Source organism: Camelina sativa, chromosome 9, assembly GCF_030686135.1.
Source record: "Camelina sativa cultivar CO46 ecotype springtype chromosome 9, ASM3068613v1".
Lineage (NCBI taxonomy): Eukaryota > Viridiplantae > Streptophyta > Magnoliopsida > Brassicales > Brassicaceae > Camelina > Camelina sativa.
Window position 1 is genome coordinate 17,050,996 of NC_141888.1, and position 27,477 is coordinate 17,078,472.

The following is a 27,477-nucleotide window of genomic DNA, read 5'->3' on the forward strand; positions in this document are numbered from 1 at the left end:
ACCCATACCGAAAATAAATATGATCATCATCTTCAATAGCTGGAAAATATACAATTTTTTGCAATCCATCCATAATAATCAAAGACAGCCCGTGTTTGTTGAAAATGTTAAAGTAATTTTGTTACGGGTATCCCTTTTCCGTTCTGATCCATCCCATTATAAATTTTTTGTCCCATAACCATTTTATTTTAAAGAATTATCAATGTAATAATGTTATTAATAAATTTTGGCTAAGAATTTAGACAAAATACATGTATTCTCCATTTGTATGTTTAATTCCTATAGTTAGTAGAAATTATAATTCTCAAAACTCTCAAAATATTATCAAAAATACTAAAAAAATTCTCAAAACACCCGTCTGAAGGTAGTAACCCGTGCTACAGCACGAGACAAAATATTTTCATACAAATTTTAAGTTCGTAAAATGACTAAGAATTATATTGACATGGATGCAATAGCACATGTGCATTCTTTTTAATGTAAATTTTTAAAAATTTAACCCTAAAGGTATTTACTTTGGAACGGGAAACACGTCCAGTCCCGTCCCATCCCCTCTCGTCCCGACTCATCCCGACTCATCCCATCTCATCTCGTCTTGTCTTATCCAGTCTCGTCTCATCCCTTATCCATCAAAATTTTTTGTCATATATTCGTTCCCTTTTTAATAATTACTCGTTAAACAATATTTACTAAATGAGAAGGGGTAAGAAATTTAGACGGAATACCATATTTCTCCGTTATATATATATATATTATTTAGTTGAAATTATCCAAAAATTATTATAAGTTTTAAAAACTATATAATTAATTTTCAAAGTCTCTGTTCTAAAGTCGTTAACTGCCTATGGCATAGTTAATCCTTATCCAAATTAGTGAAAGCTATTCAATATATTGTTTTTCATTATTCAAATTTACCCGTTTCAATTTACATATATTATTTCTCGTCTTAATACCATAAATAAACTGGATTTTTCTAAAAATTTAATTATTGTTTCTTAAAGTATGTACTTTAAAATTTCATATATGATTTCGGCACAAATTGATAATTGAAATTATAATTGGTAAGAATTAAAGCTATTTTTATGGAATTATTCAAATTAAAATTTTATGTATAAATCAGGATACAAATATAGCAACCACTTAAAGATTTTTATCCCTGCTTAAGCACATTTCCATAATTTTTGTTTTGTTTTACTTAAAAAAATATTTAATTATGGCAAAAATGAAATCCCTACAATTAAGAATAATGATTAATCACGTTTCCATAATTTATGACCCTATAAAATAGTTTTTATTTGATACTTCATAAGAAATAAGAAATCCCTATAACATAGTTTTTATTTGATACTTCATAAAAAATAAGAAATCCCTATAAAATAGTTTTTTTGATACTTCATAAGAAACAAAAACTATTCTTTTGCCATATTTACAACTTAACTATTACCATTATTTAGTCCAATATCAATTGTCGTAAATTTACATTTGATTTCTAATGTATTCTTGTAACATCAAAAAATTCAGATATTTTTATTTCAATAATCTATGAAAAAATATAAATGGGAAAGTACAGCAATTTATTTGAATCAAAACTCAGTGGCATCTTGTCAAATCCATTTTTTTATTTGATTTCATACAATTTAGTTTATCCAATATGTCCAGTGTTGTTTAATAATAAAAAGTGTACGTGCTCAACAAAACAATTGAACATAAATCTCTTATGTATAGAAAAATGTATACCCTTCACTTTCTCCAGCAGGCTCAGTCTCGACCAATTATCATACATTGTCATTTGTGTTGAAAATTGAGTACAAAAGCAAGTACTCTGTACATATGTTTGATGGGTGACGAAATCTCTTTACTCCTAGATTTGTCTTCATGATCAGTCCAAACTCCTCTGTTTAACTTCATCGAACATTCACATGCAATGACATATCTTGTAACGTTTAAAAGGATGAACTAACTCAACCACCCATGAGAAAATTCTGCAAATATGTGTTACTATAGTTAAATTCTCAATACCATATCGATACTCGATATGACTCTAATAAAACACCCAATACCAATCATGAAATCATATAAACTAAAACCATTGTACTAATGTAAGTTGAATTTTGAGAACAATGAAAACAATAAACATTTTCAACAGTGGAGTTGAGAATTCAACTTATGGAAGGAGTGGACAAAAGCAAAGCATTGTTTTTCCTGATTTTAAAATGCACAAGTACAAAGTAAATCCTCTAAAATCAATTATCACTCATATTCTAGGAAACAGAACATGCAACTTACACAACAAAAAATTCTGCAAATTATTTAAATAAAAAAACATGCACGCTATAACATAGCTAAACCGAAGTATACTGATATGTGTAGTATCATGGGGCCATGGGCAACTGCCGAGAACGCAAACAGGACCGCAGAAGGGTCGAGCATGGAGCTACAACATGGGAGAACTACATCTTCAATCACTATATAGTACAAATCACATCAAAAGCTTCATTGATAATAAGCAAGTCTATCACCAAAATTAGCTTAGACCAATGTACATCATGCAACTATAAATTACCAAACATGAAGTCAATGCAATAGAAAGCAAAGTATAGCTATTGTTCATACCTCCCAGTTTTAGTCTGCAAATTTTAGGTGCAATTGTCATATCCCTGAGAAAGAACCTTCTGCAATTGAATCCTAACAAAAACAAACAAACAATGCAAAATACTCAATTCCAAATACAAATCAGGAATTTTTAAGCATTACACATATGGAACCTTAAGAATTTCCCAATGAAGTCATCGGTGGAGAGTGTATTGCTAGCAACCTTAAGATCCCTAAGCCCTTCAAGCAAAGTAAACATAAACATCTCTTGGAAAACAGCTTTCTTTCCACCATCTGAGAACAAACCCATCAAACATATTCATACTGATTAGTAAAACTTCAAGCCCTTTGAAAATTGAAAAATGTTAACTTGTCCAACAAAAACCGCAATTTTTTAATGGATATGAAACAAATAATATGAATAGAAGAAGAGCTAATAATAATGACCTCTGCAAGTTCTGGTAAGGTATCTTGCGCCGTTATACTCAAAAAACCATTCGGTGTCTTTCAATTTTTGGCACCCAACAACTGAAAAAATATCAAAAGAATCTGAGAAATATTTTTTTGAAAAAAGAAAAGTTAACACCTTTATGCGATCAAAGCAGAAAAAGAACATTCAAAGGTTTTATAAATTAGGTTGAAGAATATTAGGGACTCTAATAAAGAACATCAAAATTAAGGAAAATGTACAAACCAGTGACCTCGAGAACATCGCACTGCTTGTATACCCGCCATCATCGACATGTATTGAACAGAATAATTGGATTTTGATTATGAAACAAAAGAGAGATTAGGGTTTGGAAGGAAACAAAGAGATTGAGAAGAGAAAAAAAGAAGACATCAAATAAAGCTGAATCCACTGAAAATTCATGTTTAATTCTGCTGATCTAGTGTTGTTGCGTAGAAAAGCTCCTATGAAATTAACAAAAACTCTGTAAAAAATTGGAGACGGCGACAATAGGGAGAGAGAGAAACACTTTTTAGGTTTTTAAATTAACGGATATGATCGAAGTGAATCAACGGTCATGATTAAAGGAAAGGATCCGGAATAAACTAAAACGGGTCAAAGAAGATCCGCGTCTTTATCCGTTTCCATGGGCTTGGAAATTTCCTTTGTACCCTTTTAAAAAATCGAAAATTTGATCATAATTGCAATGGCATTGTATTGTAAATTCTTACAAAACTAAGGTTTTTTTCAGGCAATGTTTTACGATTAATAGTAGGGATAATCAATATTGTGATTGGTGGAGGGGTAGAATAGGAAATATAAAAATGATGTCAATTATACGAAATCGAATCATATTTTGATTTGAATGTATATAGATATGTTACATTGATTCTAGTGTGTATATTTTTTTTTTTTCAGGTTAGTGTCGAGAATATTATTATTACTACTAGATTAGTACTCTGCTATAGCACGCGTTAAATTTTATTTTATACAACAAATTTAAATATTTTCATTTGATATATTTTTTAGCATTAAACAATATCATCTTATAACCTTGATATTTTACATTTAAACCGAATTATAAGTTTATAACTTATTTTATCATAAAACTAACTACATTTTAATTGGTAAATAATAGAACATGTAAATAAGATATACATCTGTTGTTTCTGAGGAAAGAAATACATATAACTTTAAATTGTGATATTACAAATAATAATTTTTAGATATGATATTTATTAAAATGGCAAGGGTTTATTATGTAAACCATATAAATCTTGATTACCAAGCGAACCCTATAAATCTCGATTATCAAACGAACCCTATAAATCTCGATCTCGAATCTCGATTATCAAGCAAACCCGTAAAGGTAAATTATACAAATGATATACTTAAATACAACTAAAATGATTAATGTTTTAATTTTATAACCAATTAATGACTCATATATCTATTATATAGTCTAAAAAAATTATGTACTGACTGGACTCATATATCTATTATAAAAAGTTTGGTAGATTATGTGTAAGTGGTATTTTTAATTTTAAATATTTTTGGCCGTCGAAAGGGTCTCCAAAGTTAATCCTCTTTAAATCGGGAGATATTAAATTTGTTAAATTTCCTTAAACAGTATATAGAAGTAGGGGATATATTGTTAGGTAAGATCAAAATATTATTTAGTTTAACAAAAATCACAGTTTTTATGTTTAGGGTTACCGAACTCGGAAGATTTCTCAAGTTAAAATATTTTTGTTTTATTTGTGTATATCATCTTTTATTCTTTCAAATGCTATTATTATTTCCGATTAGGCTTAAAGTAGATTCATTGCTATTGCTATTATTAATAATTAATTATGAATAATTGAATAAATAAGCGATATAGGATCTAACAATAATCAAAGTAGACCCGTAAATATCGAAAGATTATCAAATGTTATACTTAAATTATTATTATGTCAATTCTATAACCAACTAATGACCCATATAACTATTATATGGTCTACCAAAAATAAGTCATGTACTTCCCTTTTATTAAAAAGGGGATATTATTACCCGTACTAGAGCACGGATTGAAATTCTTTTTATAGGTGAGTCGCAAAAGCAACTTTAGGAAACCGGTGTGTCGAAAAGCTAGCTATAGGTAGATGGGATAGGATAAGTTAGGTTTACCCTTTGGATGTTGGTGCAGATCTGAAGTTTTATTTGGTAATTTTTATTTAAAACATGTATATGTGATTATTTTATTTGTTTTAAAAGATTTTTTTTAGAATATTGAAATTTTGACCCGTTACTCAGTAAAATTATAATATTAATTTAAATATTCAAATTTTGACCGTTACTCAGTCAAAATTTTCTGATAAAGTTAGGTAAGATTTTATTTTTAGTATAATCGGAAATCACTGAGATTTTTTTTTCTATATATGGTTAATTAAATATTCTTTGAGATTTTATTTTATTCTTTGGAATATCCTTTTTAAGAAGATCATAATCATAAATCTATATAACCTATCAAATAATTAATCTTAGTTATAATATATATTAATATTATATGGTCTACCAATTTGAAGTCGTGTACTTCTTTTTTATTAAAAAGGGGATCTTTTTCCACATTTCTAATGATACATTTTCTTTTACTTTTTTTTCCCATTTCTTTACACACAAATAAAAGGAAAACAACTTTAAAGATTGAAATCAAGCTTTCCTACATTTGTTAATTACATATTTCTATATATATATATATATATATATATCACTTTGGTACTTTTCTTAAATTTGAAACAACCATTTTGATCAACATAATTTATTTTTGAATTACCAAAAAAAATTTTTTTATAAAAATCTTCCATAATCAAATTGCATTCTAACACATTAATTAGATTATAACTCCCCAATCAAGAGGAAAATAGTTTACAAATGCGACTTCAACATCAAACTGTCTAGAGGAACGAGCTAAGCAGTCCGCTTTTGAATTACAAGAATTGAAAATTTTAGACAAAAAAAAAAGTAAAAAAAATTGTTTACATTTTTTTCTTCGGGAATTTGTTTTTATCATATTTTCTTTGAGATATTTTTTTTTTTTACATTTTTTTTGAGGGATTTGTTTCTATCATAATTTCTATTTGGTGCATGTTTTTCTTTTCAAATTCGTTTACATTCATTTTGTTTATTCTCTCCTTTGGTTTTGTTCTCATTTATAATTTTCTTTAAAACTGAATAATAAATTATGTGAAAATTTTACTAAATATTTAAGATTTTGAGTAGTTTAATATCACCATCTTATTTATATGACTGTTCGGTTGTTGTTATGAAAATTTGTTAAAAATACCCTTTTTGGTATATTTCTTTTCAAAAATACCCCATTTTTTGGCCATTTTTATTTTTACCCTTCTTTAATTTTAATAACCATTTTACCCTTAGGTGAAAAATATTTTAATCAATAAAAAGAAAAACAAAATTTTCCCGCCAAAAAAATTTTCGACATATTTTCCCGCCAATATTTTTTCGAATAAAACTTCCCGCCAAAAAAATTTTTGTCAAAAAAAATTTGATAAAAATTTTCTCGTCAAAAAAAATTTACAAGATTTTTAAAAAGTTTTATAAGGTTTCTACCTTATAAAAGCCTTATAAACACCTTGTAAAGGCTTTTACAAGATTTTTTAAAGAATTTTAAAAGGTTTTTTAAAAACTTTGTAAAAGCGTTTACAAAGTTTTTAAAAGGTTTTTAAAAGGTTTTCAAATGGTTTTTAAAAATATTTTTAAAAGGTTTTTAAACACCTTGTAAATGCTTTTACAATGTTTTTAAAAACCTTTAAAAAACGTTTACAAGGTTTTTATAAAGTTTTTAAAAGGGTTTTAAAAGGTTTTTAAACACCTTGTAAACGCTTTTAAAAGCTTTTTAAAAGCATTTACAAGGTTTTTAAAAGGTTTTTAAACACATTGTAAACGCTTTTAAAAGGTTTTTAAAAGTGTTTACAATGTTTTTATAAGGTATAAATTTCAATATTTTTGCGGGAAAATTTTTTAATTTTGGCGAAAAAATTTTTTTTGGCGGGAAAAATAATTTTGACGGGAAACATTTTCGATTTTGGTGGAAATTTTTTTTTATTCTTGGCGGGAAAATATTTTCGATTTTGATGACTGTACATTCTTGATGTCACTCAAAAAAGGGTAATTTGGTCATTTTGTATATAAAGAGGGGTAATTTTAAAAATGATCAACATGAAGGGGTATTTTTTAAAAAAGGTATAGAAAAAGAGACATTTTTGAGAATACCCCTGTTGTCTTTTTTGTTGTGTGTGAATATAAATATGTCTATGACTAACACAAATATTTTAAACCCAAACCAACATATAATTTCTATGACTAATCACTATTTTGTAAAAACTACACTCTAATCATTTCTTTATAAACTAAACCGACATAATTTCCTTATTAAAAAATCTACAGAATTTGTTTTGTCTTTTTATTTTAATTTTGATTTATTTTATAAATATGGTCTGACATGGCGTTTTGTTGTATTTTGATTGGTTAATTAAGAGGGGGGTGAAAAAAAGAGGTTCACCCCTAGGGGTGAATCCAAGAATTTTTCAATTTGATGTATGATGAGTTATATGGAAGTGTTCAACTTTTTGGTACTTTTAAATGTGTATTTACAATACTATTTGAAAATCAGTTAAAAATGCCCTTTTTGAGATATCCCTTTACAAAAATACCTCTCTTTTTACACATTTTCATTTTTGCCTTCTTTTACACAATTACAATATATTAATTAATTTTTAGAATTTTTTTTAAGGTTTGAGTTCTCTATTTTATATTTAGGGTATAATTATTAAAGGGGTAGAATTTAGTATTTGGGATTTAAGGTTTAAAATTTAGTTATTTTATATACTAAAACGTAGGGGTGGGCATTTCAGTTTAAGTTTGGGTTTGGTTTGGGTTCGGTTAGGTTTGCTTTATTTGGTTTTGGTAAAACTCAACCAAAGTTAGTTTGGTTTGGTTTGTATTTAGGTCGGTTTATGCTTGGTTTGGTTAGGTTTGGTTTGGTTTGGTTTAGTTTGGTTCGTTTTTAATTCGGTTTTAAAATCAATTAATGTAACAAAATAAAATTGATTATAGTTTTATAATAGTTAATTAATCAAATAAATAAGAAAAGCTAGAAAATTAAAATTAAATACCTAATATTAACTATAATTAAATCTAAATATATAATTAGTTAAATATGTGTGTTAATACAAGGGATGATGAATTTAAAAATATATGTATAATTAAAAATGTTATATTATTGCATAATAAAAAGATTAATTTTTTATATACTCTAATTAGCCTATTTTCTTTTTAAAATATCATGTTGGTTAAATTATTTCACCTAAAAGCCTACTGTATAAAGGAATATGAAAATAATGTATAATATATGTGTCAATCTATTCATTAAATATTATTTTTGAATTGTAATTACATGATATTTAACATTCACGAGAACATGTTAGGAATCCCACAAAATAAGATGACAGATTGAATAATATTAAAATATGGTTTTAAATTTATTTTATTTTATTTTATTTTTTCAATGATCTAATTTATTAATTATATATTTTTAGGGCGATTTTCAAAAATACCTCTTTTTCTATATCACTTTTCAAAAATACCTTTTCATGGTGTCTATTTTCAAAAATACCCCTTTTAATATATAAATGATTAAATTATAAACCCTAAATCCTAAATACTAAACCCTACCTCCTAAAAACTATATCCTGAATATAAAATTGAGAACCCAAACCTAAAAAAAAAAATTCTAAGAATTAATTTAACATATTGTAATTGTGTAAAAGAGGGTAAAAATGAAAATGTTCAAAAAAAGATATTTTTGAAAAGGGTATCTCGAAAAGGATATTTATAACAAATTCTCTTTTTTTGGGCAACTATTATCAGTTGATTTCGAGTTAAAAATTACATAAATCATATATATAAAAGTAGAGTTTCAGTCTCTCCTTATTGGTCCACTTGGCAATGCAATTTTAACAAAAAAAAAATATATTAAAACACAAATTTAAAACAATTAATTTTCACATTTAACTCACATAATATAAAACTGAAATCTTTATAGCTTCTCCCTATAAATTATGCATTAACTTTATTTCTCCACTAAGTTGTATTAATCAATTGTATTAAAACAAAACAATAAATTAGAATTATAACTCTCATTTTTCTAAATGTAATTTTTCATCATTTCTCTTCCTATAAATACTCATTATCTTATTCTCTTAGTCTATCACTCTTTCATTCTCTCATCTTCTTCCACTACTCTCAAATCTCTTTTTTTGTTTTGTTTTGTTTTGTTTTGTATTTTTTTTTTGTTATTGTTGTTGTATGGGTTATAAAAAATCAAATCAAATATCATTGTAAAAGCTTAGTTTTAGAGTTTGTATGATATGTATATCTTATATATTTATTTTAATCTTTTAAAATGTTTATCTCCATTTTCTATTTTATATTAACATCTTATAAGTCATTATTTTCATACTTCCTTACAATATTCACCACACAATAAGATCATAAAGTTGAAATGATCCATATGTAATTATCTATTATGTCTCTGGTTATCTCACATATTCATGTATCATTTTATATAATTTATAAATATCAATATAATATTTAAAGATCAATATAATTATCCATTTATCCATTTATAAAGACTATTTTGTTTTGTGATCCAATTGTTAAATCTGCAGAGATCAATATAATATATATATATATATATATATATATATATATATATATTTTATGATTTGAGGTTTTTGAAAACAAAAAGAACATAATTAAACAATTGGTTTTTTGTGTCTTTAATCAAAATAAAAAATTATCCAAAAAACAAAACATATTTAACTAGAACTTAAATATAAAAATAAAATATAATTTTAAAAATATCATTTCACTAAATTCTCTAAAGATGAAACCATTAGTATGAAATCTAGCACTATAAATTAAATTAATGAGTGAAAACCAAAAAAAAATATAAGTTATCCTTGGGATTTAAAAATTATTGAGATTGAAGAATTCATATAATTTTATAAGAAAACTAATTTAGTTTGTCACTTAAAAAGTAAATATTTTTAATTTTGAAATATTATATGTAAGTGTTGAGTTTATATCAACAAACAACCAAATCATGTGAATTTTGATTTAGCCACTTGGTATTCCATTTATTTTAGGTTATAAAAAATTAAAATATTTATTTATAATGAAAGACATGTAACTCCATTTAACTCAAATGTAACTCCTATCCAATAATTGTACATTAATTCATTCCTCCTACTAACTTATTATCTTTCAAGAGAAATTATTTTTGGTTAAATTTTAATATTTTTTATTTATTTTGGTTGGCTAAACTTATATTCATATTTTGGTTGGCTAAATTAATATATTTCTCATGTAAAATTATTGTTTATAATATATTTCTCATTTCAAAGTTTAAAGCAATATATCATATATATAAAAGTAAGGTTTTGGTCTCTCCTTATTGGTTGATTTTCATTTAATGTTTTCTAATTTTTTTAAATTTTTTTTATTTGCTTTCTAATTGCTTTAAACAATATTTAAGATCCAATAAACATAATACATTTAACTCACACATTAAAATAAAATTATAACTGAAAATAAAATAAATTATGCATTAATCATATTCTACCACTCAATTCTATTCAAACACAATAAATTACTATTGTAACTACATAGTTCTAAATGTAACTTCCATCATTTCTTATCATATAAATAAGTATTCTCTCAATCTATCATTCTCTCATATTGACATTCTTTTACTATCTCATTTTCACATTCTCTCATTTTCTTCTACAATACCTCAAATCATTTTTCTTTTTTTTTTGTTATTTTTGATTTCTTACTTTTGTTGTATGGGTTGTAAAAAAAAATGAAATATCATTGTAAATTGTTAATGCTAAATTTTAATTTTAGAGACTACATGATATATATTTTACATTGTTTTTATTTTAAAAGATTTATCTCCTTTATCTAATTTGGATTATTATCTTATAAGTAATCATTCTCTCTTCCTCTCCCACTAATATCAAATGTTGTTATATCTCGTATGTGTTGTAAGAGTTCGATTCTATATTTTTATTTAGAAAGTATTGTATATATATAGATATTACATTGTTCTATTTTTCAAAGATTCATCTCCATTATCTAATTTGGATTACCATCTTATAGTAAACATTCTCTCCTCCTCTCCTACCAATATCAAATGTTGTTATATCTCATATGTGTTGTAACTTGTAAGAGTTTGATTCTATATTTTAATGTAGAAAGTATTATATATATATTTAACATTGTTTTCAATTTTTATTTTTATTTATATAAAAAAATATTTCTTTTATATTTCTTGCCTTTCTAATCTATTCATATTTATTTTTTAAATTTGCATAGTTAAATTTAAATTCACATATGTTGGTTTTAACAAAACAATCAACTTTATTTGAGAATTAGATGTTCCCATTCATTTTTAAACGATCAATGTGTAACATATAAGCATTTTGTCTTGCAATCACAAGTTCCATTTCCATTACTTAACTCCATGGTTAAACTATAATATATGTTGTCCTATTTGTAGGAATAACAACATACTTATTTAATTTATTTAAAAGAGCAGATGATTAAACAAAATAAACATTTCTCCAAATTTTATAATTCAATCAGTGAGGGTACTTATTACTTTGAAAAACTTTTACATTGAAGTTCATAAAATCATATAAGAAACTAAAATACTATATCACTTCAAATTTGGAAGGAAACACTTGGTATTCCTTTTTAAAAAAATCAAGACACAAATAAAAATTTATTAATATTTAACTCACTTTAAAGACATTAAAGGTCATTTAACTCAAAAATAACTTCTATCCAATAATTTCATACATTACTCCCACAAATAAATAAATATATATATATATATATATGTTCAAGATTGTATTTAAATATTACATAATTTTTTAGTTAGCTAAATTTATAGTCACATATATACAATATATATACATAAGAATTTATATTACTTATTAACACCATAATTCGACCCATTATTTGCTTAACTCAATATTGGTTTCAAAGCCAACTAAAGAAAAACATAAACGATCTTATTGATATTAGACCAAAACATGGGCATACAAATATAATCACTTACACGGAAGATATTTAAAAAAAATAACTTATTATTGCAACATCAACGTATGAAGGGTGTACATAAGCAGTTAATTAGAAAATCTATAATACAATAAATGTATTGGAAACAATATCAGTCAATGATAAGATTGGATCCTCAAAAGCAAGAAACAACATCTTCATAATTCATAAAAAGTAAACGCCACAATTATACACATCTGAACGAAATGATATAAACATATAGTGTATTAATAAAAGTGACGGCAAAGCCCGTATATGCCTAATTAAAACGAAATAATACAAAAGAGAAAACAAAAAAATACCAAAAAAAAAAATAAGAAAGTGCCAACTACACCACAACCCACGCGTTGCGTGGGGAAGCACCTAGTCTTAATATGTGGTTTAGAGAATATTGCTGATCGTAGAATGATATTTGATTTAAAATGAATCCAAAATTCCGAATAAGCATCATCTATAGTATCTCTAACGAACATGTTAAATATTTCATTTTGAAAATGAGATAAGTTTTAAATTATTATAAAAATAGAATAAGCTAATTTACTTATTGGAATTCTGAAGCCAATAAAACTTAACAATCTCTTATTAATATAAAATATTTTTTAAAGATACTATAAAGTAATAACAGTTTGTAAAATTATACATAGTTGGTGTATCATCATCAATATTTAGGATTTTAAACCCATATATAATTCATATTAAACAGATCAAAGAAAACTTTCACATATACAAACCATAGTAGATGTTTGCCAAAAAAAAAAATATATACAAACCAGAGTAGATTAAAATTAAAAATCCCGGTTCAATTGGTTCAGATCGCTTTGAGTAGTAAATAGTAAATACGTACAAGTCTACAAGACATTATTATTGTTTTATCTATACTATTAAAGCAGAAGTACTCTCTAGAGTAAAAATGGACCATGACTTAGTTTTGGTAGGTTTTTCATTAAAAATGATTAGAGAATCACAAAATTTAATCTAATTAACCTATAGTTTCGATTTCTTTAAATGACGAAAATACCCTCGGTCGATCACTTAAAAAATTGCCGGGTCAAGACGCGGATCCTTACATATCCGACTACAGAAGGAAAAAAAACCCTCGGATCTGTTTGTACTCCAGAATAATATTTTTCGGATCCAGTATATTATTTCATTCAAGATTAGTTATTTAAGATTTCAAACAGAGTTATTCGTTATAGGCAAACACTCTGATTTTATTTTCCTTTAAGGTATTTAAATGAAAACCATAAATTTTAATTACCAAAAATTCGGATATTTCCTTAATTACCGAGATTGATCTTAACAGATAATCTTTCAAAAGGAATATTTAGTGATTCAGTTAAAATCTTTAAAAACGAATATTCAAGTTACCAAATCTGACTGAATTGCTTGATTTCTGATATTATAATATTTCCTTAACAAAATTATAGTAATTAATTGTGAGTAGTATATATAGAAAGAATTAAAAACGCAGAAATTATATATATGTAAAGTTGTAAACTAATTTACAGAAAAGGTGTACTGTATATCCCACATCGACTAAATATTTTGGAATATGGTTCATAATCACTATAAATATGTGACTAAAATGTTTTGAGTACAAATGAGCAGGAAGCTTGATTTATCAGGTATCCAAATTTAATAGTTTAATTTGGTTCTATATTTGAAAATATTTAAACTTTTAAAAAGTAAAAATATTATAATATATTATAATATATTTACGTTTTTTTAAAAGTTTAAGATATTATAAATATTTAAATTTTTATATAATGTTTAAATTATTATAAATATTTAAACTCTGTCGAAAGTTTAAAATATTATAATATATTTAAAGTCTATAAAATATTTGAGTAATATTAATATTTTAATTCTTAAAAATTTAAAATATAATTTTTTTTTGAGTTAAATCCGTTAAAACATGTATTTTTATCAAACTATAAATTAAGCTATGGAAGCAGGGTGTATCTATCCTCTTACAAAACTACTATCCGATATTGCAGAGTGTGTGTTCTCTTACAAAACTACGTACTATCTACTATTGTGATGTGTCTGTTTCCGTGAAAAACTATATTTTACAAACTACTTACTCTATTAGGATTTCCAATTTACTGTATAACCCCAAATATACAAATAAACACTATATAAACAAAGAAAATAAATCAAAATAAAATCTATATTACAAAAATACAAATTACAAAAAAAATAACTAACAAAATATATAATACCGTGCTATAGCACGGGTATCACCTAGTTTCTTCTTAATAGTTTAGTAAGTAATTAACTTTTTTTTTTTTTTTTTTCAAATGGGAAATTAGATCTAGCTAGTGGCTCGTTTCGTTGCTTCAGATCTCTCGCTTCGATCAATCTTCTTCTAGGGTCAAGGGCATAATCAAAACCAGAGAGCTAAGGCAATTCTCATATCTTACTTCTCTCTCGATCTTTCTCCGCACGATCTGGTCATGTAATTCGTTCGATTTTGCGGTATTGTGCAGAAAAAAATTGCTGTTGAAGCGGAAGAAGAAGTGGAAGAGGAATAAGAAGGATTAAAGATGGCGGCTGGTGGATTTTTGACTCGAGCATTCGAGACGATGCTCAAGGAGTCTGGGGGAAAGAAGTATCCTGATCTCCAGAAAGCTATCCAAGCTTATCAAGGTTAGATCTCAATTTCTCCCATTTTTGCTCAAATCGTTTCGATCGTTGCTTTTGGTTCGGGGAGATTTCACCATTTGGAGAACGATCATAGCCACGGTTTATCTGCTAGATGTATTTGACTTGAATGTGGTCGCACAAGCTGAGATTTTAGGTTATACATGTGTTTGGTTTGTTTAGTGAACTTTTCTAGTTTGGCGTTATAGGATAAGGCTGAGGCTATGGAATTTTTTTGGCTGTTGTTGATGATTCACTCACACTTAGGCCTTAGATCAGCTTCTGGCTTTTAGTTTGTATCTGATATTTGAATGTTGACCTGTGAAGAGAGATGCTACTCTATCAGAATGGTTTAACTTCTTATTCGTTGGTTACGTGATTACAGAATGGTTTGCTTAATTGTACCTTAAATTTAAGGGAAGTGTGGTCCATTTTTTACCAACTTTGTATGAACTTGTCATCTCTGGGGTATAGCTACGCTTAAGTTGCATGTGCTACTTAGATTTTGAACTGATCTGTGTCAATGAGGTGATATTAGTAGTATGAAGGAGATTCATTCCCTGTTGTTCTATCAAAGAATTTTAAACAAGTCTTTGATTAAGGTTTCTGTCTATATTATGTTTCTTTTTTTCTCTAGTTTGGCATTGGTCATATTGTCTTCATACCATAGAAAAATATGGTGGTGATAACTTTCTTTTGGTTGCTAACTACGTTAGATTTCATTTGTGATTTCTTATAGATGGTTCGAAGGTTGTTACGCAGGCTGCATCCTCGAGCATAGATGAGAGGTAATGACGAGACTAGTGTTCCATTTTCTGCTAGCTTTAGGATTAAGTTTTCTCGATAAATCAATATTTACTTTAATGTTTTATTTTGACATTTGGTACTCATCTGTTTATGTTTATGTTTATGTTTATGTTTATGTTATTCACTTTTTAACCATGATAGCTACTAGCCACACTTGATATCATCAAAATTCTTCGCCAAATCGTATTTGATAAGTTTAGTTTTCTGTAAGAGTTTGAGCCTTCATTTCTTTTGTTTTTATGTTATGTTTTAAAATCACCAACTTGTAAGGGGCTTTGTAATTTACATGTAAAGGTGGCCTGTTCTGTCTGTCGTCCTGCCTTATGCATGTGAGAAATAAGTTCAATAGTCTATTTTCTCTAGACTGACTCTGAATTATACTTAACTTCAGTTCACAAGCTGAAGGTGGAGGTGAAAAAACTGGAAGAGAAGCAGATGAACAGCCAAAAGTCCAAAGTGCTGAAGTAGCCGAGCAGGCTAGCCAGTCAAAAAGCGGGACTATAAACATTTCATTAGCAAATGCTGGACACACGTTAGGGGGTGCGGAAGTGGAGCTTGTTCTAAAACCTCTACGCCTTGCATTTGAGACAAAGAACTTAAAAATATTTGATGCTGCTTTGGATTGTCTTCATGTATGTCTTTGAGATGCAATTCTGTACTCATGTAATTTATCTCCAGTCATTATATTGATGTTCTGTATATGTTTTTAATTCTTTGTTTGTCGCAAGCAGAAACTCATTGCCTATGATCATTTGGAGGGGGATCCGGGTTTGAATGGCGGAAAAAATTCTGCACCTTTCACCGATATTCTGAACATGGTTTGCAGCTGTGTCGATAATTCATCACCAGACAGGTATGTACCTTTGTGTTTCAAATCTTCTTGACATTGGTTATACCAATTCTTAAAGCGAAAATTCTGTGCAGCACTGTACTCCAAGTGCTGAAGGTTCTTCTTACAGCTGTTGCTTCAGGAAAGTTCAAAGGTAAGCCTCTGATGTAGAAAGCTATGTTTTGTAACTTTTAGAGGGCTGAACCGGTTTCTCAGTTTATTGTGCTTGCAATATTAAATTAAACTATTTAAATCCGTGTGGCAGTGCATGGGGAACCGTTGCTGGGTGTTATTCGAGTTTGCTATAACATTGCTCTAAACAGGTGTGCTTTCTCTCCTTTTATCTGACAATTTTCAGCACTCTTAAGTGTGATCACTAAATGCAGAATTTACATGTAGCAAGAGCCCAATAAACCAGGCAACTTCTAAAGCAATGTTGACTCAGATGATAAGCATTGTATTCAGGAGAATGGAGACTGATATTGTAAGGAATATTAATTTCTCAATGCTGCATATGTTTCGTTGAATGCATGAAAAATGGATAACAATTCTAAATGGAGGCGCTGACTATTGAATGCATATCTAGGTTTCCGCATCTTCCACTGTGCGTCAGGAAGAACATGTTTCGGGCGACAGTTCAAGCCCTAAAAATGAAGAAATTACTGCAGCTGATGAAAATGAGAAAGAAATGACCTTAGGAGATGCACTCACTCAGGCGAAAGACACAACTCTTGCTTCTGTTGAAGAGCTGCATACCCTTGTGGGCGGTGCTGATATTAAGGTTGGTTTGCACCTTATATCTTAAACTTATATCCATTGCTGTGAGTGGATTAGCGTTGTCTTCTTCAAGAAAGAAGTGCTGAAAGGATTTCGGAAAAAAGATAGAAATTCCTTAGAAGAAAAGATTCTATATTGTTTTGTAGCGTTCTTTCTCTGTGGACATCTGTCATATCCTCGTAGTTGCTTCTGGATGAGTAGAAAAATTTGTCAGTCACTTTTCCTCGAGTGCCCACTAGGTATCTATAGAGTTTCCGGAATTTAGCAAATAATAGATAAAAATAGCGGGATTGGCAGAAGTTCTCTAGGATACTTTCTTTGTTCGTTCTGATTGTTGGAAGACTCTTGTATACTGTGGTTCAAAAGTTGTGGGTTTTGCGGACAATGAAATTCTGAATTCTATGATCAGGGTTTAGAAGCCGCCCTTGACAAAGCTGTGCATCTTGAAGATGGCAAGAAGATAAAACGGTATAGTTCATACCACTCTGCTCAATTTCTGAGTTTAAGATTTTGCTTTTCTGATCTATATACCGGTATGTCTTTTATGCCTATTTATGCTTTTGTGTGTTTATGTATTTGAGTATGTGCATGCACATGCCTGTATTATACGTAAAACATTTGCATGTGGCTGAACATCTACACATGCTTATATATATCTGTTTTGCTTAGCGGAAAATGAGTTAGACTTGTTTTTTTTCTTTGTAAAAGTCACGACTTTGTATTCAACTCATTAGGGGCATCGAGCTGGAGAGCATGAGTATTGGACAGCGTGATGCATTGCTAGTATTCCGTACCCTTTGCAAGGTTGGCTTATTGACGGTTCCATTTTTCTATCCTTGACTAGCTTATTTGTGGTGCTTCTGTGACATTTTTTCCAAATTCTGCATCAGATGGGTATGAAAGAAGATAGTGATGAAGTCACAACGAAGACCCGTATATTGTCTCTTGAGCTTCTTCAGGTTAACCTAGTTACATTATTCTTCTAAGTTTGTAAGAAAAGCATAAAGACTCAAGAGCATCATATATTAACTATTTTTGTTTTGAAGTCAAAATAGAGGAGTGTATACATGATTGTTGTGAGTGTGAACTTTCAAATTGCAGATCGAATAGAGGTGTGTGTATACATGATTGTTGTGGCTGTTACCTTTCCAATGCTTCATGCCTACATGTTTGAGATATGCAGTGGGATTTACACCAAAAACAGATTCTATGATTCCTCAGAACTTTGATGTTGTGAAAAGCCCATATATACCTCTTTGCTTATCCTGACTCTTAGAAAACGAAGAAGGATTGTTGACATCAGATTGTTATTTATGTTGTATTTTGGAGGTCATTTCTGTTGGTCGAGTTTTGACCAAAATTTCCGCAACAAAAATATGCAGGGTATGCTAGAAGGAGTTAGTCATTCGTTTACAAAGAATTTTCACTTTATTGATTCGGTGAAAGCCTACCTCTCATATGCATTGTTACGGGCATCAGTATCTCAGTCTCCTGTCATATTTCAGGTTTGATTCTCCATTTCATATTGATCTCTGAAAGTTATATCAGAATGTTGTATATGACTAGGATTTTATGTTTTGGCAGTATGCATCTGGTATCTTCTCCGTGCTTTTGCTGCGGTTCAGAGATAGTTTAAAAGTAAGCATGTGATGTCTCCAGTTTAAAATTTCTTCTCTGTGGGGATTTTTACCTTTTACCGTTTTTTCTATAATCCTAAATCTCATTTCCAGGGTGAAATTGGTATATTTTTCCCCATCATCGTCTTAAGATCATTAGACAGCTCCGAGTGTCCCAATGACCAAAAGATGGGTGTTCTTAGGTACAATATTATTCTTGTGGTCAGATATATTTTGCTTTGAATACATAAGCAAGTGAATCTACTATCTTTTTGCTTTGAATTTCATTTCTATATCTTTAATGCAGGATGCTTGAGAAAGTCTGTAAAGATCCTCAGATGCTTGTTGATGTGTATGTAAACTATGATTGTGATCTAGAGGCCCCAAACTTGTTTGAGCGCATGGTTTGCTCCATTTTCTTCTCTTTTATATAATTACTGTACGTCAGGAATGTGACTGAGAGTTATGACTCACAAAGCATCTTTCTTCTCTTTTAGGTAACAACACTGTCTAAAATTGCTCAAGGGTCTCAGAGTGCTGATCCAAATCCTGCCATGGCTTCACAGACATCTTCAGTTAAAGGTTCATCACTTCAGGTAGGCTTCATATCATGCTTTCTTTACGTACATCCAGAAAACTAACTAGTTAAATTCCTATGTATTATTTTTTCCATATCATATTCAATAAGAAATTGAAGGAACCTTTTCCTGATAAATTTCTAGTGCCTGGTCAACGTCCTTAAGTCACTAGTTGATTGGGAGAAACTAAGGAGAGATGAAGAAAATACTACAAGAAATGCAAACGAGGACTCTGCTTTTTCTGGAGAGCCAATTGAAACTAAAAGTAGGGAAGATGTCCCAAGCAACTTTGAGAAGGCTAAAGCTCATAAGTCCACAATGGAGGCTGCCATCTCCGAGGTTATTGTTCAATATCATGAATGCTTGTCACCACCAGTAGTGACATGCTAATGCATGGATGATCATTTTGCAGTTCAACAGGAGCTCAGTGAAGGGTGTAGAATATTTAATAGCAAACAAGTTGGTTGAAAGGAATCCTGCTTCAGTTGCACAGTTTCTGAGAAGTACTTCGAGTCTGAGCAAGGTGGAACTATAGAACTATGCATGGTTATTTTCAGTATTTATAGGTGGGGTATAACTGTTCTTATTTATAGGTTATGATTGGCGATTACCTGGGCCAACACGAGGAGTTTCCTCTTGCTGTCATGCACGCATTTGTTGATTCAATGAAATTTTCAGAAATGAAGTTTCATTCAGCTATTCGTGAATTTCTCAAAGGTTTTAGACTTCCAGGAGAAGCTCAAAAAATTGATCGCATTATGGAAAAATTCGCAGAGAGGTAAGGACACCATGTATTCCGTAGATCGTTTTCTGAATCTAGTATAAATATTAAGCTTGGTAGTTATTTCTGGATTATCTGAATTGAAAACCTATAGTTGATTATCCTATCCACTTTTCCCCATTTATAACAAACATTTTCTGTTCCACTGTTATCTTTGTGTAGATATTGCGCAGACAATCCGGGTCTTTTCAATAACGCAGATACTGCCTATGTTCTAGCCTATGCAATTATCATGTTGAATACAGATGCACATAATCCAATGGTTTGGCCGAAAATGTCAAAATCAGATTTCACACGTATGAATGCTAGGAATGATCCTGAAGATTCTGCTCCAACTGAACTTCTGGAAGAGATCTATGATTCTATTGTACAAGAAGAAATTAAACTAAAAGATGATGACAGCAGCATGAAGAAGTTCAGCAGTCAAAGGCTAGGAGGAGAAGAAAGAGGTGGTCTTGTCAGCATTCTTAATCTGGGTTTGCCAAAAAGAATATCAGCAGCTGATGCTAAGTCTGAGACTGAGGATATTGTTAGGAAAACACAGGAAATTTTCCGGAAGCATGGGGTGAAGAGAGGAGTCTTTCACACTGTAGAGCAAGTTGACATTATAAGGCCCATGGTGGAAGCTGTTGGATGGCCTTTGCTTGCTGCTTTCTCCGTTACAATGGAAGTAGGTGATAACAAACCAAGGATTCTTCTCTGCATGGAGGGATTTAAAGCTGGCATACATATTGCTTTTGTTCTTGGAATGGATACAATGCGATATGCCTTTCTAACATCGCTTGTCAGGTAAACTTGTAACACTTTCTTCACATTCCCTTTTATGTTTGAGCGTTGAATATTTATTTAGGTTGCCTTGTGTATTGGCAATTTATGTGAGGTATTGTGCCATCACAGTGCAAGTTTTGTTGGAGCAGAAAGCTATTATGGCATGTTGACTATTTTTCCTTGAATTGTCCATAGGTTCACTTTCTTGCATGCTCCAAAAGAAATGCGGAGCAAAAATGTTGAAGCACTTAGGATATTACTGTCTTTGTGTGACTCAGAACCTGATACCCTTCAAGATACTTGGAATGCAGTTTTAGAATGTGTTTCTCGGCTAGAATTCATTATTTCTACTCCTGGAATTGCTGCAACAGTAATGCATGGATCAAACCAGATATCCAGGGATGGGGTTGTTCAATCATTGAAGGAATTAGCCGGGAGACCAGCTGAACAAGTTTTTGTAAACAGTGTGAAGCTGCCCAGTGAATCTGTTGTGGAATTCTTTACTGCTCTATGTGGTGTTTCAGCTGAAGAACTGAAACAGTCTCCTGCCCGTGTTTTCAGCTTGCAGAAGCTTGTTGAGATCAGTTATTACAATATAGCTCGTATTCGAATGGTACTCTTCTGATAGTCTTTTATCCTAGTCAATGCATGGTTAACTATGGGAACTTAAAAATAGTCAGAACACATATCCTATCCTCATACCTCATGCAACTTGAAAGTATGTATACCCTTAGAATGAGAAGCATTAACAATAACACAATCAGAGAGTAAAACGGGAAACTTTGTTAACTGTTCTGTCTATTCTGTTATAAATTTGACTCTCTAGTGTGCATTGCAACAAATTTTGGTGTCTGTTATACAACTTCTTCCTCACTCCTTGTCAAAGTAATATGGAAGGCCTGATAGATTATGTATCTTAGGCTATACATGCATTTTGATACTTAAAAATACATATACATATTACTTTTTTTGTTTGTTTTGTGACATACATCAGGTCTGGGCAAGAATATGGTATGTCCTTGCTGAACATTTCGTAGCTGCTGGTAGCCATCATGATGAAAAGATTGCAATGTATGCCATAGATTCTCTGAGGCAACTGGGGATGAAATATTTGGAACGTGCTGAGCTCACCAATTTCACTTTTCAAAATGATATTCTCAAACCGTTCGTTATCATCATGCGGAATACTCAAAGTCAGACCATAAGGAGCCTAATTGTTGACTGCATCGTTCAGGTTGCTTGCTTAAATTCAAAAAATTAATATGTTTCCTGGAATTTTGTCATTCGGTAGTATGCAGCCATTTTGTCAGCAGGTAATCAAACTTTTTTTTTATATAGATGATAAAATCTAAAGTTGGAAGTATAAAATCGGGATGGAGGAGTGTTTTTATGATATTCACAGCAGCTGCAGATGACGAAGTTGAATCGATAGTTGAGAAATCATTTGAGAATGTTGAGCAAGGTGACAAACTGTCCATCAAACTCTTGCACCTGTATCCCAGTTTTAGTATTTTTTTCTCACTTTTTGTTTCGATAAATGTTTGTGTAACCACTAGTTTGTGTGCAGTTATTCTTGAACACTTTGATCAAGTGATCGGAGACTGCTTCATGGATTGCGTCAACTGTCTCATCAGGTTTGCCAATAACAAAGCTTCAGACCGTATAAGCCTGAAAGCTATTGCCCTTCTCAGAATATGTGAGGATCGGCTTGCAGAGGTATGTTTTCAAGCCAAATTTTGCTTGATAATTCAGCGTTGTATTTTTCTATTATAACTTCGATCCTATGCTCCACAGTCCACACTCCTTCCCGTTCGTATCTACTTTTTTGGCTGTCTTCTAGCTCCCTCACTTCCTTTTTAGTTCTCCCTCTGTAACTACATGTGCTCATTTGCCTAGCGTATGATGATTCTCAGGGACTTATTCCTGGTGGTGTTCTCAAGCCCGTTGATACCAATGAGGATGAAACTATTGATGTGACAGAGCATTACTGGTTTCCCATGCTTGCCGGTTTATCCGATCTCACATCTGATTTTAGGCCCGAAGTTAGAAACTGTGCTCTGGAAGTGTTGTTTGATTTGCTGAATGAAAGGGGAAAAAAGTTTTCGACACGTTTCTGGGAGAGTATCTTCCGTCACATCTTGTTTCCAATTTTTAATCATGTGAGTCATGCTGGAAAGGAAAGCTTAATATCTTCTGGGGATGTAAAATTTCGTGAAACAAGCATTCATTCCCTTCAGCTCCTCTGCAATCTCTTCAATACGTTCTACAAGGTACTGATGAAGCTTTCTTCGTTTGCTCCCTTTGTGCTCATCTCGTCCATTATTACTCAATTAACTTTCAGACTTATTGCAGTACTTGTCATGTTTACTACATGAAATCGTACAGAAAATTTTGCGTAACATGAAGCGTTGAAACATATTATTGCGTGCTGCAAATTTGACCCTTCGAATTTTTTACCTTTGGAGCAGGAAGTTTGTTTTATGCTGCCTCCACTTTTAAATTTGCTCCTAGACTGTGCGAAGAAATCAGATCAGACAGTTGTCTCAATTTCTTTAGGAGCACTGGTTCACCTGATAGAGGTTGGAGGCCACCAATTTAGTGAGGGCGACTGGGATATGCTCCTGAAAAGCATTAGGTAACCATCTTTCGTTACAAACTTTTATCTTCAATTGTTGAATCTAACTTTTTCTTTCACTTGCCAGAGATGCATCATACACAACTCAACCGCTGGAGCTGTTGAATGCTTTGAGTTTTGACAATCCGAAAAAGAACTTAGTTCTGACAGGAGATATAGAGGCCGATGCCTCTGAGTCTCCAAGAGGTGATCCTAATCCGGATGATATTAAAGATAATGGGAAAGTTTCTGCTCAGGCATCTCCAAGGATTGGTACTCATGGTGCTTCCCTAGAATCTGGGATACAGTCCAAGTCTGATGGTTCTGAAGGTTGCCTCTTAATTCTGTAGAACTTTGGATTTATGCTTAAACAATTTACAGGATTCCGTTATGGTGTTGGAAAATCATTTCTAGTTACGTAGGACATGTCTGGCCTGATAAACTATCTATAAGAAAATTGAATTTATACAATGCCATGTTTTTTTAACCTTTATGTTTCCCATTAAAGGTCGACCATCCTCATCTGGAAGGGCTCAAAAGGATGGGGATGATGTGAATCTGCAGCGGAGTCAGACTTTTGGTCAAAGATTCATGGACAATCTCTTCCTTAGGAATCTCACATCTCAACCAAAAAGCTCCACTGCAGAAGTGTCTGCTGTACCCTCTTCTCCATACAAGGTATTTTGCATATGCCCACTCCCTGGCTTTTTATCCATTTGATATATCTTTGCTAATTTACACTCTTCACTGGTCATTCCTTTTTTTTGTCACAGTTCTTTTGTTTCTCCAAGTAAATATGATAGACATGGAAATTTCTTTACTAATTACTTTCTTCTGTAGCATGAGGATCCTATAGAGCCTGACAGCAGAGAAGAAGAGAGCCCAGCTCTGGGAACTATTAGAGGCAAATGCATCACACAATTACTATTACTCGGAGCTATCAACAGTATCCAGGTATTTTGATGTCTTCTCTGCTTTGCTACGATGCATGGTCTTAAGCAGACACTCTTATTCCTCAACCCCTGATCCCCAATAAGCTTAAGAGGAAATGTGCCGGGTGTTGTGAACTGACAGTTGCATCATTCTTGTTTGATGTTAAATCTGCAGCAAAAATACTGGAGTAATTTGAAAACACCACAGAAGATTGCGATTATGGACATCTTATTCTCTTTCATAGATTTTGCTGCTTCCTACAATTCATATTCTAATCTTAGAACACGTATGAATCACATTCCCGCGGAGAGGTTGGTGACTGAGCCTTTGGACTGAGTAGTAGGTATTTTTCCTCCTTACATAGAATTTGAACTATTCATTATTTACAGGCCACCTTTAAACCTTCTCCGGCAAGAGCTGGAAGGAACCACCATATATTTGGACGTCTTGCAAAAGACAACTTCTGGGCTTGCAGATGATGCATCTAACACGGAAGATAGACTAGAAGGTGCAGCGGAAGAAAAATTGGTATCGTTTTGTGAACAGGTGCTGAAAGAAACATCTGAGCTGCAGTCCACTTTGGGGGAGACTACAAACATGGATGTTCATCGGGTACTGGAGCTGCGTTCTCCCGTCATTGTGAAGGTAATACATCTTAATTTAATACATCTTAATTGCTTACACATTTGTCACTGAGACTACAATTTTTTTGATAGGAAGGATAATTTTGTTATGTCATCTTGTTTCAGGTTTTGGAAGGCATGTGCTTTATGAACAACACGATATTCAGGAAGCACATGAGAGAGTTCTACCCTCTGCTGACGAGACTTGTCTGCTGCGAACAGGCAAGTTACTGAATTCCTTTACTTAGTACACCCCAGCTTTGGCTTCGTTTTCTTGTATAATATTTAAACACACCTGAACTTGGTTTTTGAGTTAGTTTCGAGCTTTTGAGCCATACGTAATTTTCTTTTGTCTACAATGTTAATCGGTGGATCTAAACCCCATGAGTTTTGTCTTGCAGATGGACATACGAGGTGCACTAGCCAACCTTTTCAAAGCACAATTGAAGCCACTTTTGCAACAGTAAATGATATATACGCCATGATATTGTGGCAACAAAACACTCTCAGTGTCATTTACTGCCCACAGTTTGGGTTGTTTTTTTTCCTACATTGGAATGATTTTTCTCCTGATTAGAGAGCACATCCCAATTAAATTGCCAGTGGTACTCCTATCTTATATTTGCGTCAAACTGAAAACCTCACATTTTAAGGCATTTTTGGTTGATTCTATAAGATGTTGTTCGTAAATCTGTTGTTCAGACCGCCTTTAGTTTTAAGTATCCTAAAAATGTATCCTTTGGTAACACAGTACTGGTTGTTTCATTGACATTGTAGACTTGAATTTGTGTAATTATAGTTTATTACTTATTAGTTTCGAATCTTTCGATCAAACACTGCCTTCCCTTGTCGATTTCGAATTTGCATTTTTTAGCAGTTTATGTGAGTACACGATAACTAAAATCATGTGTAAGAGTGTAACGATTTAGACTAAGATGATCTGAACCAGCTCGTACGCATCACAGCGTTTGCATTTGGTTGTTCATTTGCGATCCCCATTTTAGGCGTCTTAAAATGAGTGGCAAAGTTGTCTTTCATTTGTTGTTGTATTTCCTAAACTTTGAAAGTGTTTTTATGAATATATTAATTTTTCTTAGAACTCATCACTCGTTTTTATTTGGTTTGTTGTTGTATTATCTGAACTTTGGTAATAGTGTTTTTATAAAATATGAAATTTTCTTAGGACTCATCACTAATTTTTGTTATATAACAAATTGTCCTATTGTATTTTCAAAAATAACATAATATAGTTCTATAACTATAAATATTTGCTAAATTGTTATGTAAATTTTTAATTTTTGAATATGTATCATTTTCATTTTATACATTGTCAAAAATACAGAAACTAAATTCATTACTAACATATTTGAATACAAATATCGTTTGTACAAGTGAATTCATCTATAATTTGTTTGTTAGTTATTGTTATACAAGGTCCAAAACTACAAAGTTTGTAACACCCACAACATTAATTTATTTAGATCAAATTCTCTTAGCTCACAATCTTCTATTACTTTAACAATTAAAAAAAAATATCTCTGTAACTTAATAAATATTAGTTTGTAGATAAATATATACCGCTAGAAATTAATAAAATATTATGGTCGACTTTATTAAATTTAAATAAGTTTTATTTATTTAGCATGCTAAATACATATATTTATATATGAAAATACTAAATTAGTATAACTTGAAGGGTACAATCAATCATATGCTAAATATCTTCCAAATTTTGCTTATTGATATTTTCTAATAAGCATTTTTTTTCTGAGAGAAGAAAAATAATGATGGTATTTTTGATGTCATAGTTCTTTTGTTTCTCCAAGTAAACTGAGGAAGTAACATATTTTAGAAAATACAAGCTACGTCTATTTTCTTATTCAGGAAGCTCCCAATAGAGATGCAACACCTGTTAGCTACAGAGTGGGTTAAGCTAAAGAGACAAAGGAGATGAGATGATATCGTGCATGCCAAAGCAAAAGCACCGAGTAAACTACAACTTTGCATTTGCATGGAAATTTGGAAAGTGATTGCGCACATGATGGCCAAGAAAAAAGATTTCAAAGTTATGGAACGCGTTTTTGCTTTATTTGAATTATTATTATTTTTGCTCAAAACTAAAGACAATTTAGTATCATTTTCACTCAACTTGAAGTCGGTTCGGACGTAACCATCACCGGTATTTTACGAATCTGGAGTAAAGTGGAACCGAGGTTAATCTAAAATTTTGTTTAAATTCTGTTCAGTTTTTGTTTCATTGAAAAATTTGAAGAACAGTCTTA

At 30.8% G+C, this 27,477-nt stretch overlaps 1 protein-coding gene and 1 long non-coding RNA gene across 6 annotated transcripts; one reads left to right on the top strand and one right to left on the bottom strand.

The window, feature by feature from the left end:
- Positions 1-1,601: 1,601 nt before the first annotated feature.
- LOC147938208 (uncharacterized) lies at positions 1,602-3,613 on the bottom strand. 5 transcript variants are annotated; one of them, XR_015565067.1, is made up of 5 exons: positions 3,294-3,613; positions 3,040-3,120; positions 2,816-2,886; positions 2,614-2,685; positions 1,602-1,982 (listed from the first exon to the last, which is right to left on the bottom strand). It is a non-coding gene; the product is annotated as an uncharacterized LOC147938208 (long non-coding RNA). The 5 variants fall into 5 exon arrangements; XR_015565068.1 differs by having other exon boundaries at positions 1,602-2,465; positions 3,294-3,596; XR_015565065.1 differs by having other exon boundaries at positions 3,287-3,596.
- A 10,783-nt stretch (positions 3,614-14,396) lies between these two features.
- On the top strand, positions 14,397-26,008 carry LOC104780231 (brefeldin A-inhibited guanine nucleotide-exchange protein 5). The gene is made up of 34 exons (XM_087464062.1): positions 14,397-14,631; positions 14,716-14,875; positions 15,609-15,657; positions 16,068-16,308; positions 16,408-16,529; positions 16,601-16,659; positions 16,771-16,828; positions 16,905-16,989; positions 17,092-17,286; positions 17,692-17,750; positions 18,017-18,086; positions 18,173-18,241; positions 18,665-18,787; positions 18,867-18,920; positions 19,013-19,101; positions 19,206-19,302; positions 19,396-19,494; positions 19,621-19,815; positions 19,889-19,999; positions 20,070-20,254; positions 20,420-21,046; positions 21,221-21,638; positions 22,020-22,259; positions 22,364-22,487; positions 22,593-22,741; positions 22,939-23,295; positions 23,494-23,660; positions 23,728-23,969; positions 24,148-24,317; positions 24,480-24,593; positions 24,747-24,883; positions 24,962-25,217; positions 25,322-25,417; positions 25,597-26,008. Exons 2-34 carry the CDS (start codon positions 14,773-14,775, stop codon positions 25,660-25,662), a joined length of 5,226 nt encoding a protein of 1,741 aa, XP_087320188.1. The 5' UTR covers positions 14,397-14,631; positions 14,716-14,772; the 3' UTR covers positions 25,663-26,008.
- Positions 26,009-27,477: the final 1,469 nt, after the last annotated feature.

Excerpts from the sequence above, each read along its gene's own strand:
- LOC104780231 (XM_087464062.1), top strand. The coding sequence starts at position 14,773 with ATGGCGGCTGGTGGATTTTTGACTCGAGCATTCGAGACGATGCTCAAG. Across the intron at positions 19,102-19,205 it reads CAAAAGATGGGTGTTCTTAG|GATGCTTGAGAAAGTCTGTA; the intron begins GTACAATATTAT and ends TCTTTAATGCAG. Across the intron at positions 22,742-22,938 it reads GTGAGGATCGGCTTGCAGAG|GGACTTATTCCTGGTGGTGT; the intron begins GTATGTTTTCAA and ends GATGATTCTCAG.